The 15,535-nt window shown below is 40.9% G+C and overlaps 1 protein-coding gene across 11 annotated transcripts in view; it reads left to right on the top strand.

Moving 5' to 3' along the window:
- Positions 1-15,535, top strand: part of ATP2B2 (ATPase plasma membrane Ca2+ transporting 2) — a 305,210-nt gene that overhangs the window by 256,035 nt on the left and 33,640 nt on the right. For all 11 annotated transcript variants that reach the window (XM_031064309.1, XM_031064303.1, XM_031064308.1 and 8 more), the window contains 4 exons: positions 2,874-3,053; positions 4,050-4,137; positions 10,532-10,638; positions 11,262-11,453. In XM_031064309.1, the coding sequence (XP_030920169.1) occupies positions 2,874-3,053; positions 4,050-4,137; positions 10,532-10,638; positions 11,262-11,453 (567 nt within the window). The remainder of the gene's footprint in view (positions 1-2,873; positions 3,054-4,049; positions 4,138-10,531; positions 10,639-11,261; positions 11,454-15,535) is intronic.

Here is a 15,535-nt window from a genome sequence, read left to right as displayed (position 1 = left end):
TTACAGCAATAAAAAAAATATGAACAATATTTTAACTGTAATTACTGTACACACTATTAAATCAGATACCACCCACCAGCTGTCCAGAAAATGACAGCAGAGGAAAACAGGATGATTTCTCCAGTTAGATGTGAGTTTGAGATGTGTTTGCAACTGGGGCTGTCCTCCCCTGACCTTGCTCAATGGGACTGACCCTTCATGGGAATATCCTTTCTTTGCTGCTTGCACTGTAATTTGTTTTTCTTCTTCACAGTCCATCCATTGGGCTGGTTTTCCAGATTTCCATCTAAATCTGTCCTGTCCGATGCATGAGGGTCACCACAGCTCCAAGTGGGTACAAAAGCATTTCCAATTGACAAATGGGATTTAGGCAGGATTATGAATGTGGAAACTGGAGAGATCAGGGGTCATTTGCTTCAGGAACAGACTGGAGCTGATCATACATTCCCCTACGGAAACCTATTTCACATCACTAAAAGGCTTCAGGTGGAAATAATTTTTCCAGGGTGTACAATTTGTGGGGAAAATATTCCCAGTTGGAGGTGAGGAAATGGGAAGATTAAGCTCTGTCCCTGAATTCTGCCCTTGATTTTTGATCTGTGTTGACAGAGTCCTGCAAACAGCATGTCCTGTGGACACACTCAGGGTGGAAGGATTTTCCTGGGAATCCTGGGAAAATGCTGCTCTAGTTCTCACTGAGGTGTTGGTTTAGGGAGGCATTTTGGAAAACAGGAAGTCCACAAAGTGCCTTTGATAAATATTCACAAACCTGGTGTGAAATTATTCCCAGACTGGGAGAACCATTATCTGTGGTGTGGTGGAGGAGTTTAGGGTTTTCGGTGCCTTCCTGGCCCTAGGAAATCCCTTAAAGCCCAAGGTTTGCCACACTGGCTCAGAGCAAGGCGTACACGTACACGCTCAGTGGTGTATGTGTAAAGCATTTGTAATGTATATAATAATACAATATATATTATAATATACAATAAAACTCACACTCAGTGGTGTCCCCTACTTGTGGCTACAGAGGAAATGAAAATAGCTAGAAATGCACAAAATTAGCAGTGTAATGTTGGAGATGCTTTTTCCTTTTCTCAGCATTTTCTGCGCTAATGGATGAGGTGAATCCACTCAAACTGGCATTAAGTTTCACAACAAATTTATATCTGTGCTGGAGGTTGTGATCAGCAAGGTGCACTGAATACAGACAGTAATATCCATTGTGATACCTTTTCTTAAATAGTTGTGGGGTTTTAAAACATTTTTTAATAGTTGTGCATTGCCATCTTCTGAGTAGGGCAGTTCACTTCCCTGTAGCTCTCTGAAGGGCTTCAGCCTTCATGATAAATCCTCAGGTGCTCTAGACTCTTGTAGGTAAAAATGAAATTTAGAGAAGTGGTGCTGTGCTGAAGAATGACATCCAGGCTGTTCTGGACATGTTAAACACATTCCTTATTTTCCCACTTTAAATAATATTGCTGTTTTTCTCTTGAGGAAAGAATGCTTTCATAACAATAATGCAAAATAATGCAAAAATGTGATGAGACTGAATTAATTGGTTAGTGATATTTACTTAGAAATTATAATTAATTAGGAGGTAGTTTAAGGGAACAGATTTTTTTTTTCCCCATCTGAAACTGAGCTATAGACATGGAAGTTTCCATAGCCTTCATTACTGAAGTACTGTATTAAAACAGCTTTATTTAATTATAGATTATCAATCTTTGCTTTTAATTCCGGAATTTATTTTTTTAAAATAAGATGTATATGATGCCAAATCAGAATGGAGCCCCTACATTAATCTCACAGTCTCTGCTATACCCTGAATATATCTCTCTCCCTGATACATTTCCTGTGCAGCAGATGCTTATCTCATGCATGAAAAGTAAAATAAGTAAAATAAGCTTCATTTTAATGATTTTGAAATATGTAAAATAGTAATTTCAAACTCATTTATTTAGGAATTCTACCTGTTGATAAGCGTGAATTAAGTAGTCCTAAATCACAATAACTTTTAAAATCTTGTTGAAAGATTGGATCAGAAGTAAAGTCATTTTCTGTACAGAATGTTTGTATTGTCCATTCATATTTACACGTGTTGAGTAGTTCTGTTCAGCTTGCTAAAGGTCGAAAAAGCTGCACAGCACTCATTTTTATTCAAGCCAGGAGAAAGTTGAAGGAACTGATCTAAAAGATATTTTTTTTTACTTGATACAAGATTTGCCTTGCTTGTGGAGTGACCACAACTCCACAACCATTAAGTAACAATGAAATACATCTGATTCCTCTTCGTGCTTCAGGCATTCCTTAATTTTTCTGGATGGGAACACCTGCCTTGTGTTTTATCTCTGATCCAGGAATTTTCTTTGCCCTTGCCTTGTTTCTGTGATTCCTTGGAGGGGCCCCCAGAGCAGAAGCCAGGCAAGGTTCAGAGAATAAAGTGGGGATTTATGAAAGCCTTCAGCAGGCCCAGCTTGGGCAGCCACAGCCTCCAGAGGCTGCAGCCAAGGTGGGCCAAGGGCACGAGTTTGTCACACAATTATCAGTTTGGGCATTCACAGATCAAGGGTTAATGCTCCAAATCCAGCTCCAGAGAATGAAGTCATTCACCCCCAGTTTGCTCCCCCCACCTCACTTTTGGTTGTACTTTTTGGGGCCTGAGGCAGTGAGGTGTCCTTGAGTTCCAGGCCTAGAGAGGAATTGTTGTCTTATCTTGTAATGTGCACAGTTTATTAGCATGGCAGCACCTATGTGTAATCAATAATTTTATCTGACCAAAATGTGAAGACAGTTAACTAGCACTCTATATGAAGTTTAGAGTTACAGTACAGGATTTGAAGAATACAAAAGCTAAAATGCTAAGGGATCCTCTGCAGGTGCCAGAAGCCATCCGGAAGTGCCAGCGAGCCGGGATCACCGTGCGCATGGTCACCGGGGACAACATCAACACTGCGCGTGCCATCGCCATCAAATGTGGCATCATCCACCCCGGAGAGGACTTCCTCTGCCTCGAGGGCAAGGAGTTCAACAGGAGGATCCGAAATGAGAAGGGAGAGGTAAACAAAACCCGGCGAAAACACCAAAATATTCTCCTGCACTGATATGCGCCTCATAAAGACCGCTTGGAAAAATTACTGCTTTTTTCTCCTGCTAAATATTTGTAAATCAAAACAGTGGTGAAATTCCACTCTTTACTCTTCCAATATCAGTTTAGTGCAGGCCTAATTCTGCAGTTTTTAGAACCATTGCACTACTCCACAAGAAATCAAAACGAAGCTCATTAAGGCAGGAGTTTAAGGCAAGGAGGAGAAGGAACCTTGCAGGTTTATGGCAAGGAGGAGAAGGAACTCAACAGCAATTTTGCTCCTAAAATGCCATCTCTACTGAGAACCAGCTCCTCTCATTTCTTTAATTTATTACACTTTCTCCAATGTACTCACAGCAATGATTTGCATTAAAAAAATCCATCTTTTGGAAGGTTTTTAACTCCTCATCAAAGATGGAGCTCACACATAGTTCTAAAAAGAAAAATCTATGCTGGTTCTTGAGTCCACCTTAAATGAGTGAACATAGTCCATTGCTTCCTGCATGGATGGATGGAATCCTGGGAATGTTAGTAAAAGCAACAAGTTTGGCTTTGTTCCTGTTGCTACACAAGAAAATCTTGCCATTGTTGGTGCTAAAAGAAGGATTTGGGTTCTCCTGTGGAGTAGAACAACAAACTTGTGAACAGGTTTGATCAGCTTTGAGAAACTCAACTATCCTTTATCTAGAGTGATGATTCTGGGTGGGATTATCCATAAAGATGATAAGAAAGGCTGGTCAGGTATTGTGGAAAAATTTACCTGTCTTAGCCAGCAGTTGAGCCCTGTTAGTACTGGCCTTGCCTTCACTTGCAGCATCGATGGCTGCTGGAATTTTTCTGTGCTTTGGAGAAAAGCTGCAGGTTTGAGCAATGAGGGGAATTTTCTGACACAATAACATAAACTCTGCTCATCACAGGCTGGGGATTTTACTGTTTGGGCTCTTTTTTTTGTGTTCCTCCCCTGCAGATCGAGCAGGAGCGGATTGACAAAATCTGGCCAAAGCTCCGGGTGCTTGCTCGCTCTTCCCCCACGGACAAACACACTTTGGTGAAAGGTGGGTGCAAACTGCTTGTGGGGGGCTGGAAATCAGTGATGAAAGTGTTAAAGCACATAATCTGCTTTGATTTCACTGTTACAAACCCACCTGAGTTGTCATCTTTAACTGCACATCCCTACACCACACAAGGGAATTTTCTTGCACTCTTGTGTTTGTGTTCTGCCTCAGCCTTGACATGGAAAATAATAGGAAACTCCTTGGCAGGAATAAGAGAAATAGCAATAACATGCCTGGCAAGTGGATTTAGGCAATCTCATATTTGCCTTGTGACTTTTAATTGGAATGAGACTCGAGCTGGGAGGGAAAATGTGCATTTGGTGGGCAGAAAGAAAATATTGCTGGGAAACAAGATATAAACAAGAAGGGATGTAGATTTTTTTTGTCGTTGCCTGCGCTGCTTTATGAGGGAAACAAGAGCAAACTCGTTCAGAGTGAATCCAGTCACTCCAGTGTATCTCTTCTCCCAGAATTATCCTAAAGAATATTCCAAGAGAAAACCTTTTCCTGTCACAGCAGCAGTTATTGGGATGGGGGAACTGGGAGCTGCCCAGTGGAGATGGGGATTTTCAGCCAATTCCATTTTTCCTACAGGCTAATCTAACTGTGGGATTTGCATTGGCTCCCTTTAGATTCCTATATTTTTAGAGTCTGCCCTGTGGGAAGTGTACCATACAAACTCCATTCTCTCCCCATGCTGTCTGCAGATGGAATGCTGCCATTAAAAATGGTTTGGTTTGCAGTTCCCTTCTTTCTTTTGAGGACTTGACATCTTATCCAGTTGACTTTGAGGCTCACACTTCATGGCTGGTGAAATCAGGCAGTTTCTGAGCAGGAATAACATCATTTTTGGCCATGCTCAGGTAGAAGCCCTGTCAGCAGGTTGCTGTTTCCTGATGAAGAAAGAGCTGGAATATTTTGCTAAGGCCCCGAAAAGTCTGGAGAGCCCCTTTTAGCAATTCTTGTAGCAGCTAAAGTTCAGGCTGAGATCCAGCTGGTCACATACCTGTTTTCAGCTGTTGACTACTCTAATATTAATCCACATTTAGGTAGGAAATCCTTAAGGTTTTGTTTCTGTGATTCCATACATGACTGATTGCAAAGGATTTTGAGCATCATGCAATTTTTAAAAATGCTTAAATGACTCTAGAGCAGAAGTTGCATTGTGGATTTGAAGATTGGATCAGTTGGGTTCTTTGGGCTTGAGACCAGGTGGAAATGGATCATTCTGGCATGGTGCTGGATGGGGCAGCTGGAAACAGATTGTATCATCTCAATCCCACCCTTTTATATATCTTATAATGTACACAATTTATTAGTATGGCGTTACCTATGTGTAATTAATAAATAATACACATTTCTGGGGGCGGTGTGCTCCAAAATAGTTTTCCAGCAGGGGTTTGTTCAAGATTAGAAAGGTTTGGAGGCATTTTTATCTCCACAGGTCAGTGTTAGACCTGCCCAAGGTCAGCTGAAGTCTCAGCAGTGCATCTCAAAGCCTGTGCTCCAGGATCCTGTTCTCAGAGAACAGCCCTTGTTCAGCCCAGCAGTTGATTTGTTTCAGAAACACAACAATTTGTGTTTCATTAAGTGGATTAACCAAGTCCCTCAGGAGTGCTCGTCTGAATCATTCAGGATTTTCCCTCAAGAGGAGCAGGAAACCTTTGCCAGGGAAATTGAAATCAATAGAGAGCTGGAGAAAAAAGGAACAGCAAATTGTTGATGGTTTGTAGCATAAGCACTTGGACAGCCCAAAAGATATTTACTCCTACTGAATGCCACGTGCAAGTACCATAATTAATGTTTTAAAGAGGTGACAAGGTCGAGAGAGAAATGAAGTGTCTTAACAAAGTTCAAGAACGAGTCTGTGGAAATCATGATGGAATTTTTTGGCTGGTAATACTCCAAGGGCCATTAAAAGTTACAAGAAACTATTTAAATGTTCACTAGTTTTGGGCCTCTTATTAAAATGTTATGTTTTTCTCAGACACTTGAGGGATTGAGAGGATTTTCTCCCCTTTGATGTATTCTATCTGCTCTAGGCTAAAAACACACATCAGAAAATAAACTTTTTTTATATTTAATTTTTAATGACATACAGCTGCTGGAGGGAATCTTTTTTCCCCTTAACATAGCACAATCCCACCCAGCAAAAGGATCATTTTTATTTTTCACTTTTGTTTTCAGTACTGCTCAGGGACCAGAGAAAGGCATGGTTCAGCATTTCAGCCTGGGCACACATTTGCAGTCGAATATTTATGGCTTTGAAGTAGAGGTAGATTGGAAAAACACCCATCAGAATGGGTTATAATCACAAAGTGCTTCAGTGAAACCAAAATCTCAGTCCCACTGAAATACAATTTGGGCTGGGTTTTAAGACACCTTTTCATATTTTAAAAATTCCATAATACATATTGTTATTTATCAAATTAAAAATGCCATACTTTTAACTGTTTCAAAATATAACAAGTAAAATTACATATAATTTATACTGATGTGAGGTTACAGTGCTATTGCTGAAATAATTCAAAATTGTCAGTTTATCTTTTAAAAACAACTGCAGGAAACAATTGTTTAACACTGATGGGAAGCATCATCAGAAGGAATAGAAAAGATCAAAGAAATAATCAGTTAACAATTAAACAAGTGGTACCTTCCAATATATTTAAATTAGACTGGAATTATTTTTGAGTTGATATTAAAAACAGCTGTTCTCATGTAGGGCTAATTTGTTATCAAACAGAAAGGGAACTTTAAGAAGAAGAGATTTTTAGTAATTACCCTTAATTACTCAAATATTTCAACTGTTATTTCATGGCATGGTAGTATGTTCATAACCTCATTAATGTGGAAAGCTGTAGAATAATCAAAATACAGAAAATTGTATTAATTTATATCCTGAACTTTGGGGAGGAATTTTCATTTAATTCCCAATGCTGTCTGTAATGTCATATAGAACATTTTTATATAAAAAACCTTTAAACTTCTATCCAGGCAGGTACCCAAGCATGTAACTGAAATAAATTTGAGCTTTCTCCTTCAGACAGACTTTGCAAATTCTTGTTACATTAACAGGGAACTTCCAGAAGTTTGGAAGCATTAAAAACTAACCTGAAGAGGACGTGTTTATGAAAATACATGGCTGTACCTCTGTTTAGCTTGTCAAAGATACACAAATCTGTGTGATCCTGAGGGAGGATCAGCTTTCCTGCCTCTCTAACCCTCAACTGGGCTTCGGCTCTGAAATCCTCAGCTGGAGATCAATTTTCCTGCCTGTTTTAAGCAGTTGAGACAGAAAGAAATCTCAAAACCAGGATTTTTATTTTTCTCCCAGGAGTTTCTAGCTGATGCAACTCTAAGGGTGACGAGCAAGGGTTGTTTAAGTAGAGCAGCACTTGTCCTGTGACAAAGGGAGAACCTGGGGCTGGCTCTGATGGGTTTGAGCTGAGCCGTGGGTGCAGAAGAGACGTTGTTGGCTGATACTCCCTGAGTTATTATCCTGAGTGGATTTGATTTAATGCTTGCTTAGTGTTAGATGGGAGGAAGGTGGCAGATGCAGGATATATTTCAGTTTTGTATCTTGTATTTTGTACGTTTTATGGCAGGCATTTATGCATTTAGAGCACTTCTTGACAGCTCTGCATGGTTGTTTTAAAGCTGATCTTTGCCCTCATGTGACACAAGCTGCTTGCTCTGAGAAACTTGTGTCTTATGCAAGCCACAGGACAAATTCCTGCCCAATTTTCCTGCCCAAATTCCTGCCACATCAGGGGGATCCCTGTGTGGAGCACACTGTCATGTTCTGCTCGAGGTGTGCTCCTGGGGCTGCTGAATGAAATTCCTTCTGACAGGAGAAAGTCATGGCCAAACAGCTCAACAGAGGCAAGAGGCCAGTGAAAGAGCAAAGGCTGTTTTGGCAGGAAGCTTTGCTGAGAGTAGAAGAATTCCCCATGAAAACCTGCTTTTATTAAAATCCTGTATGCAAGCATTCAACTGGAGTAAAGCTGGATAGTTGGAAGAAATTTCCTGGTTGTTAGACATGATTGATTGTTACTGGAGCTTCTTTTCAGCCACTTGGACTGAGTGCAAAGGCCAGGGAATGTTCTCTTTACTGGCAGCCTGTCAGCTCATGCCCTCAGTCACATTTTTCCCTGATCACATCAGAGATTAATCCCTGCAGCTCAGAGGGAGAGCCCTTCCTGGGCATCCTTCTTCTCTTTGGTCTCCTCACACTGTACATTTTATGTGTGCACATTTCTCAGTACTGAAGAGAATTCTTGAGGTGAAACCTTATCACAGCCATTGACAGAATATTAAAAACAAACCTCATGTGTTTGGAGGGAGGCACGTGCTGGGAAGAAGGCAAACATTCAGCAATGGGAGGAAGCAGGGAGGAGGAAGAGATTAAAAAAAGCAGGCAGAAGTCAGGGAGTGTTGGCAGAGCTGTGATAAATCCTCTGAATCCCAAATAATCGTGGCTGCTACGTTTTAGAAATTTGTCTGACGTGCAAAAAGAGGGGAGTTTTGCAAAGTCCTTCTCTCTCCCATGGGTAGCACTGAAATCCATCCCCAGCATTCCACATATTTTCTGTGGCACTCCCCGTGGGCACTGTAGGGAAGGTCTGGGGCTCAGGTGCTGATGATACCTGAGACCTTTTCATGTCTGGTTTTCCATGGCTGCATTCAGCTCTGTGCTCTGGGCTCATCCTGGCTGCACAGTTTGGATTTTGGGATAAAAATGTCTCCTAAACCTTGTGAATGACTTGGCAGCACCCAGGAATTGGCTGATGGAGGGCAGTTGGTGGCACAGTCATCAACACAGTCACTATTTATATCCATTTATCTCTATTAGGAGATCATTTGTTTGAGCCTCTTCAACTTGATTTGGGTTGTGCTCCCACTTGGAGCCCAGTTGTGAGCAGATACTATCGACCTCTTTGGAGCAGTTAATACCTTAATGAGCCACAGATTTTAATGACTTTTTTTTTTTTTTCGGAAGCTTAAACTCTTAATTTAACATCAAAGGATGTGTTAATAACAAGACAAAGTAAATGCTTTTAACAGTAGTGACAGATGATGTTCCTGTTTATTTAGTAATACCAAAGGCAAATCACCCCAACAAACTGAAAGCTCTAATTGTGAGATCTTATCAGAGTAATTGCCATTTTTCTGAGAGCATACTACCAGTGGAAAGCGAATAGGGATTTTTTTCCCTCATTTTCATAACTCTGAAAAATACAGGGCACAAACTGCTTGCACAGGGCACTGCAATCTTCTGGTGCCTGATAAGCCTGAACCTTGCCAAGAGGCAGCTATTGCTCTGTAATCTGCAATTTCCTATTTCTCCTTGGTTATCTGATATGGAAAGGAATTTTTTTTTCAGAGCAGAGTGAAAGCTTTTCACACTAGGTAGGTTTGGATAATTGTTTTTGGAGGTAACAACTTTGTGCAAAATGTGTTAGCAAAAGGAATTCTGTCATTTTCCTCCCCTAAGTTATCAATATGGAAAGGTGTTCTTGTATCCTACACAGCAATCCTGTGTTCTGGACTCATACTCAAATGGACCCTGACATGGAAATAGAAACATGAATCGGGAATGATCTTCATCCTGTAAAAACCTGGGCTGCTTCTGTAGCCTCTGAAAAATTCTTCATTATTTTCCTGACTTTCCTTATCTGCATAAGTGGAAAATAATTCCCTGCAGCCTTGTTGTGTGAAAAACTTGATTCACCAAGTGAAAAGTGTTTTTTATTTCTCTCAAATTATCTCACAATGAAAGTAGAAATTGTTTTATTCTATCTATTTATTAAAATACTTGGTTCCACAATTTAAAGCATTAGTATGTATCTCTTAATCATTGTTTGGCAAAATTGAACATGGCTGCTAAAATTCTCCAGCTACATAAAATTCATCAATGGCTTTTGTTATCTCTAGGTTAAGAAGGCCTCTTAGTAAAGCTGATATTACAGCTGGGTCCCAGTTTAGGAGAGTCCTAAACATGAACCTAAGTTTTTGGCAAATCCTTTCCACCGATGTTTGATCAGTGCTGGGCTGTGACACTTTCAATAGCAGGAATCTGCCAGAAGGACATAATGAGCTGCTCTCATTGCCTTTGAAGCCTGAGCAGGTTGTGTTGATGTGTTGATGATGCAGGATCAGAACTTTCCATGTAAATCCTAATGGTGATGTTTAGTAGTGGATGGTAGTGATGCCACAGCTTTCATCATTATTTTCCTTAAAGATCTGCCTTTTTAATCTCTGTAAAACTTTGTGGTGTTATCCAGTCTGTATTATACAGACCCTGCTTTTTTACAGGGGCTTTTTTATCTTGCTAATTATTGCATTGACATTATAAATGTCTGTAAACACACACCCATACATGCATTTTTTGCAGGTATTATTGACAGCACACAGGTGGAACAGAGGCAGGTGGTAGCTGTGACTGGGGATGGAACCAACGATGGACCAGCACTTAAAAAAGCTGATGTTGGCTTTGCAATGGTATAATCTTGATGTTTGTGCCATTATGAATTTGCTGTAAGAGCTTTTCCATTCATTGAATGTGAAGTTGCTTAATTATTACTTGTCAGTGAAGGAATATATTGGTGGGAATGAGTTATATTGACTCAGAATCCTTTAATTCATTTGGATTCACTGGCATTGCTTGTTTTGATACTTCTTCAGGATTTTGTCTAATTAATTATTGGCTTTATGCAGAATCCTGTGCCCATACAGAAAAATGAACCTTTTCTTCACAACACTGGAATTCTCTTTTGTTGTGGTAAAATCCACCATAATTGGAAAGGTGTCTTCCATGCTTACTCTGACTATATATAAAGACACACAGTTCTCATTTTTGTTACCAATTCTGTTCCTGGCTAATAAAAAACCATCATCAATGACAAAATACCTCAGATGATCAGCAGTCTTTAAGCTGATAAAACACTCAGAGTCATCACCACGTGAATTCTTCTGCTCCCTCTCAATTACCCTTTCTGCGGCCTAACTCATATCAAAACCAGGCCGAATTAGCGAAATTCCAGGAAATATAAAAACCTGTGGGCTTTGACTATGGAGATTTGTGCTGTCCAGCAGGGAATCTCATTCCCAACCCCTCTCCCCAGGGCATCGCGGGCACGGACGTGGCCAAGGAGGCCTCGGACATCATCCTGACCGACGACAACTTCACCAGCATCGTCAAGGCCGTCATGTGGGGCCGCAACGTCTACGACAGCATCTCCAAGTTCCTGCAGTTCCAGCTCACCGTCAACGTGGTGGCCGTCATCGTGGCCTTCACCGGTGCCTGCATCACCCAGGGAGCACTTCCTGCTGGCATCCTGCTGTAATCCTGCTGGGATCCCGCCGCGATCCCACCATGATCCGCGCTCCCAGGGATGGGGCCTTGCATTTGATTCCTGCTTGGCACACAGCAAGTTAACTGATGCCTTTTCCTTGGTGCTAAAATGAAGAGCTAGGCAGGGTTAAAGGGGTTTCACCTTGGTATTTATTAAGGATTTTTGTGGTAACACGTCACCAAGGTGGAGCACGCTGAAATGCGTACACACGATAGATCGTGTGTGCAATTTTACAGACCTTGCAAATTAGCATATCTACAAAGATGCCCCAATGAGATGCTTGAATGAATAGTGTGGTATCTTTTTATCCTGAAGTATTTTTCCCTGAATTATCTTAATCTTAGTTTACAGGCTGTATTTGAGGGGAGACCTTGGTTTCTCAAGATAGCGTAGGGCTTTCTGGCCTCTAAGTGTGAGGCCTTTAGGATGTTTGGCTTTCTGGCTTAATAGAATACCAGGACTATGCTAAGTTGAGGAATTACAGGAACTATGAGGATGCCTTTTCCTTGATCCTAAAATGAAGAGCTAGGCATGGTTAAGGGTTAAAGGGGTTTTACCGTGGTATTTTATAAGGATTTTTGTGGTGTAACACATCACCAAGGTGGAGTACACTGAAATGCGTACACACGATAGATCATGTGTGCAATTTTATAGACCTTGCAAATTAGCATAGCTAACAAAGATGCCCCAGTGAGATGCTTGAATGAATAGTGTGGTATCTTTTTATCTTGATGTATTTATTCCTGGCTGGGCTTAATCTTAGTTTACAGTATGTATTTGAGAGAAGACCTTGGTTTTTCAAGATACCATAGGGCTTTCTGGCCTCTAAGTGTGAGGCCTTTAGGATGTTTGGCTTTCTGGCTTAATAGAATACCAGGACTATGCTAAGTTATCAGACTTGAAGAATTACAACTATGCATGCTAAGGGCACTGAGAATACATAAAAGGTATAAAAAGAAAAGACAATAAATGGTCATGGCATCAAAACCTTTAGAAATTCTCCTGAGCATTCCAAGGATCAGGCTGCTGAAGGTTAAAGAGCTGCTGAGGTGAGGCTAGATTAATCCCTCTTTTTTTCCCAAAAGAACTCACTTGTAGGAGCTTTTTTTGCCTCCCTCAGTGTTGTCATCCCTGAGCCTGTGATGGTCAAACTGAAAACACCATCGGTTGGGAAAAGAGCAGGTTATGTCAATTTTTTCCTCTCAGAATACCTCACCAATAAATACAGATTTTTCAATGCATTGAGGAATGAGGTTATTTTCAAGACAGCAGTGCTGACCCATGGAAGTAACCCCAAATCTTTTTGACTGATAAAATTATTTTGTTGCTTTCAGGCAGTTATTTTTAATTCCAGATGCAGATGACAAACCAATTAAGTGACACATAGAGTTGGACTTAGACATCTCTTTCTTGCACTCCATTAATCCTTCATTGCAATCCTGGTGCAGATGCAACATATCCAGGTCATTTGCAAGAAGCATATCTCAAAGCAAACTTTTTTTTTTCTCAAATTACAATTTTTTGGGCAAAAGGAAAAAAATGTTTTATTTCCTCTAAAGAGTAAACAATATATATATATGCAGTACAGTGTAATGTTTTTGTTTTAATGAGAAAATAACAAAATGTGGTTTTTAGTGCTGCCAGTCCTTACAATAATGTATATTTTAGATGCTGCAGACAGGTGCTGTCACAAAGTGCCTCCCTGGATTGGGATGCACTGTGAGAAAGTTGATGCTTCCCTCATGATGCATCACCCAGATGCCCATACCTGTTTCAGCAGGTACATTTCACCCCAGGCACACCTGAGCAAAGCGATGAATAAGTCATCAGCTCTGCTCCAGGCTAAACTTACATTGGAATCATGGAATTGATCCTTGCAACCAGAAACCCAGGTACCTTAACAAACCCATGAGGTCAAACTTCTCCTGTGCCCTGGCTGACATTCAGAGGCCTTGGAGGTCCCTTCTTGTCACCACTGAGCCTGCGCTGAGGGACAAAATTCATGGTGTTGCAGCAAAGTTGGATGAGTTTTCCTTTGGAAATATTTTCCAGCATATTGAGGAAATGCCCAGCTGTGAAATGATCATTGCTGGTAACACAGGAATGAGGACTGAAACTCTGGAAGGTTTTTAGACGTGGTACAAACCCAGCCAGAACAAGGCACTGACAGCAGCACCATCACTGGAACTGATTTTATTGACAATCAGTGTCTGACTAGAAACGTTTGTTTAAGGTGAAATTTCTTGGTCAATGCTCAGCATTTCTTCAGTTTTTTGTGGAAGCACAAAGGGAAACTCATTCTATTTGTTAACAAAATAATTTTTTATCCCTGAGGAGGTTAAACATTACTGGATCAGTGCAAGGACTATTTTAAATCAAGTTAAGTGGATGTGAAGTGCATTATCAGTACAAGCATAATCCCCTTTTTAATTCTGGAGCTTTTTTTCATCCTTTGAATCATTCCTTTGGCTTCTAGAAGGACTTGGATCAGGCCCAGTGCATTTCTCTTGCCCCCGAGGTCTGTGAGACTATCCCTGGGCCTGTTGTCCCTGCTCACAGGTTGTAGTGGACACCTCCTGGGACTCCTGGGTGGCTTTGAAGATTCTTGTGCAATTCCTTAATTTGGCAGTAAAGGTGCAAACCCAAAGGAAAGGTGTGGGGGAAGCTGAAGTGGAGATGGAAGCAGAAAGGCAGCAGTTCTGTCCTTTGCCACTGTTTACACTCAGTGTGAATAATCTCGAGCTGCTCCCGGTTCTGTCTCATTCAAGAAGGATTTTGCCTCACAAATGCACATTATTGTGTTAGGCTTTGACTCCAGCCAGCCAAAGGACATTCTGTTTGGCTTGAAAGCTTTGCTAAAAATTGCGCTTGGGAACATGCTGTACCCTCTGGTTGCTGTGAAAATAGCTCCAGCACAAAGTGCAGGACACTCCCAAAAAAATCCTGCCTACAACAGTCTAGGTGCACACATGTACATCCAAATCTGCTGAACTGTGCACAGGTCTGGCTGAAAGATTTTGACTGAAATGTTTCAGTCCTTAACAAAAAAGCAAGCAAACAAACAGAGCTTAAATCGATCGTTTCCAAAAGGCAGCACAACTTCCTGTGACCTTCAAAATGAACACAAAGAAAATCTTCACTGCACTGAGTTTTCCTTTCAGTGATCAGTTTGTCTTTCTCTGACACACAGAATGTAATTTCAGTCCATCATTAAGATTTAGGTTAATGAACATTACACAGGCTGTTCTTTTGGTGACATTTCATATCTAGAATGAGAAAAATTCTCTGTAGGTAGTAACTTTGTTCTGTTCTTCCTCATGCCACCTCTCAAGTAATCTGTTCTGCAGTTTGGGACCAGCACACTCACCTACTCTTTTTGGTTTGTGCCTAAAGGAAGTACAAAGAGAATAAAATCTTTGCTTGGACTAAGCTTTTTTTTAATGCTTGGCTTGTGCTTTGCAGCATAATGGGCTTAATTTTATTCAGTCTTGATCCTGCACTTGCTCTCATGTACATGTAAATAGGAGGATGTGGTCATCTCCCTGCAGAACTCTAAGTGAAAGCACTGCAATTCTGCATTAACGAATTAATTAATGACTATGTGAGTGTGGTGGGAGTGCAGCCAGCCCTCCAAGGGCCACCCAGAGAGAGCATTGCCCACGCAGGAGATGATTTGTTTGGTCCAGGGCACCTTGGGAGGCCCATGGAGAGGCTTAAGAAAAACATTAGGCAGAACCTGGGGCCATTAGTGGCCATTTTAATAATCTGCTGGTTTTTTCCTCAAGTAGATTAATGAAATGAAGCTCCTTGCCAATTCCACTTCAGGGAACTGCTGTTCAGTTCAATTCTGTTAATTTTAAGCAAATATAATTTTATTTTTCGTCTACTCAGTGCCTGCTTCAAGAAGATGCTGCTGTTAGAGAATATCTGCCATATCTGTGATTTCTGTTTTGTCCTGGTTTGCTGTTTCAGTGGAGAGTGATGTGTACAAAATGTCTCTGTACTGCTCCAGTGCCAGATAAAGCTTATGCAGGACAAACAGT

The sequence above is a fragment of the Geospiza fortis genome, unplaced genomic scaffold, assembly GCF_000277835.1.
Source record: "Geospiza fortis unplaced genomic scaffold, GeoFor_1.0 scaffold897, whole genome shotgun sequence".
In the NCBI taxonomy this organism is placed as follows: domain Eukaryota; kingdom Metazoa; phylum Chordata; class Aves; order Passeriformes; family Thraupidae; genus Geospiza; species Geospiza fortis.
Note: the sequence above shows the minus strand (reverse complement) of the source record. Positions and strands in the feature narration are given on the sequence as shown.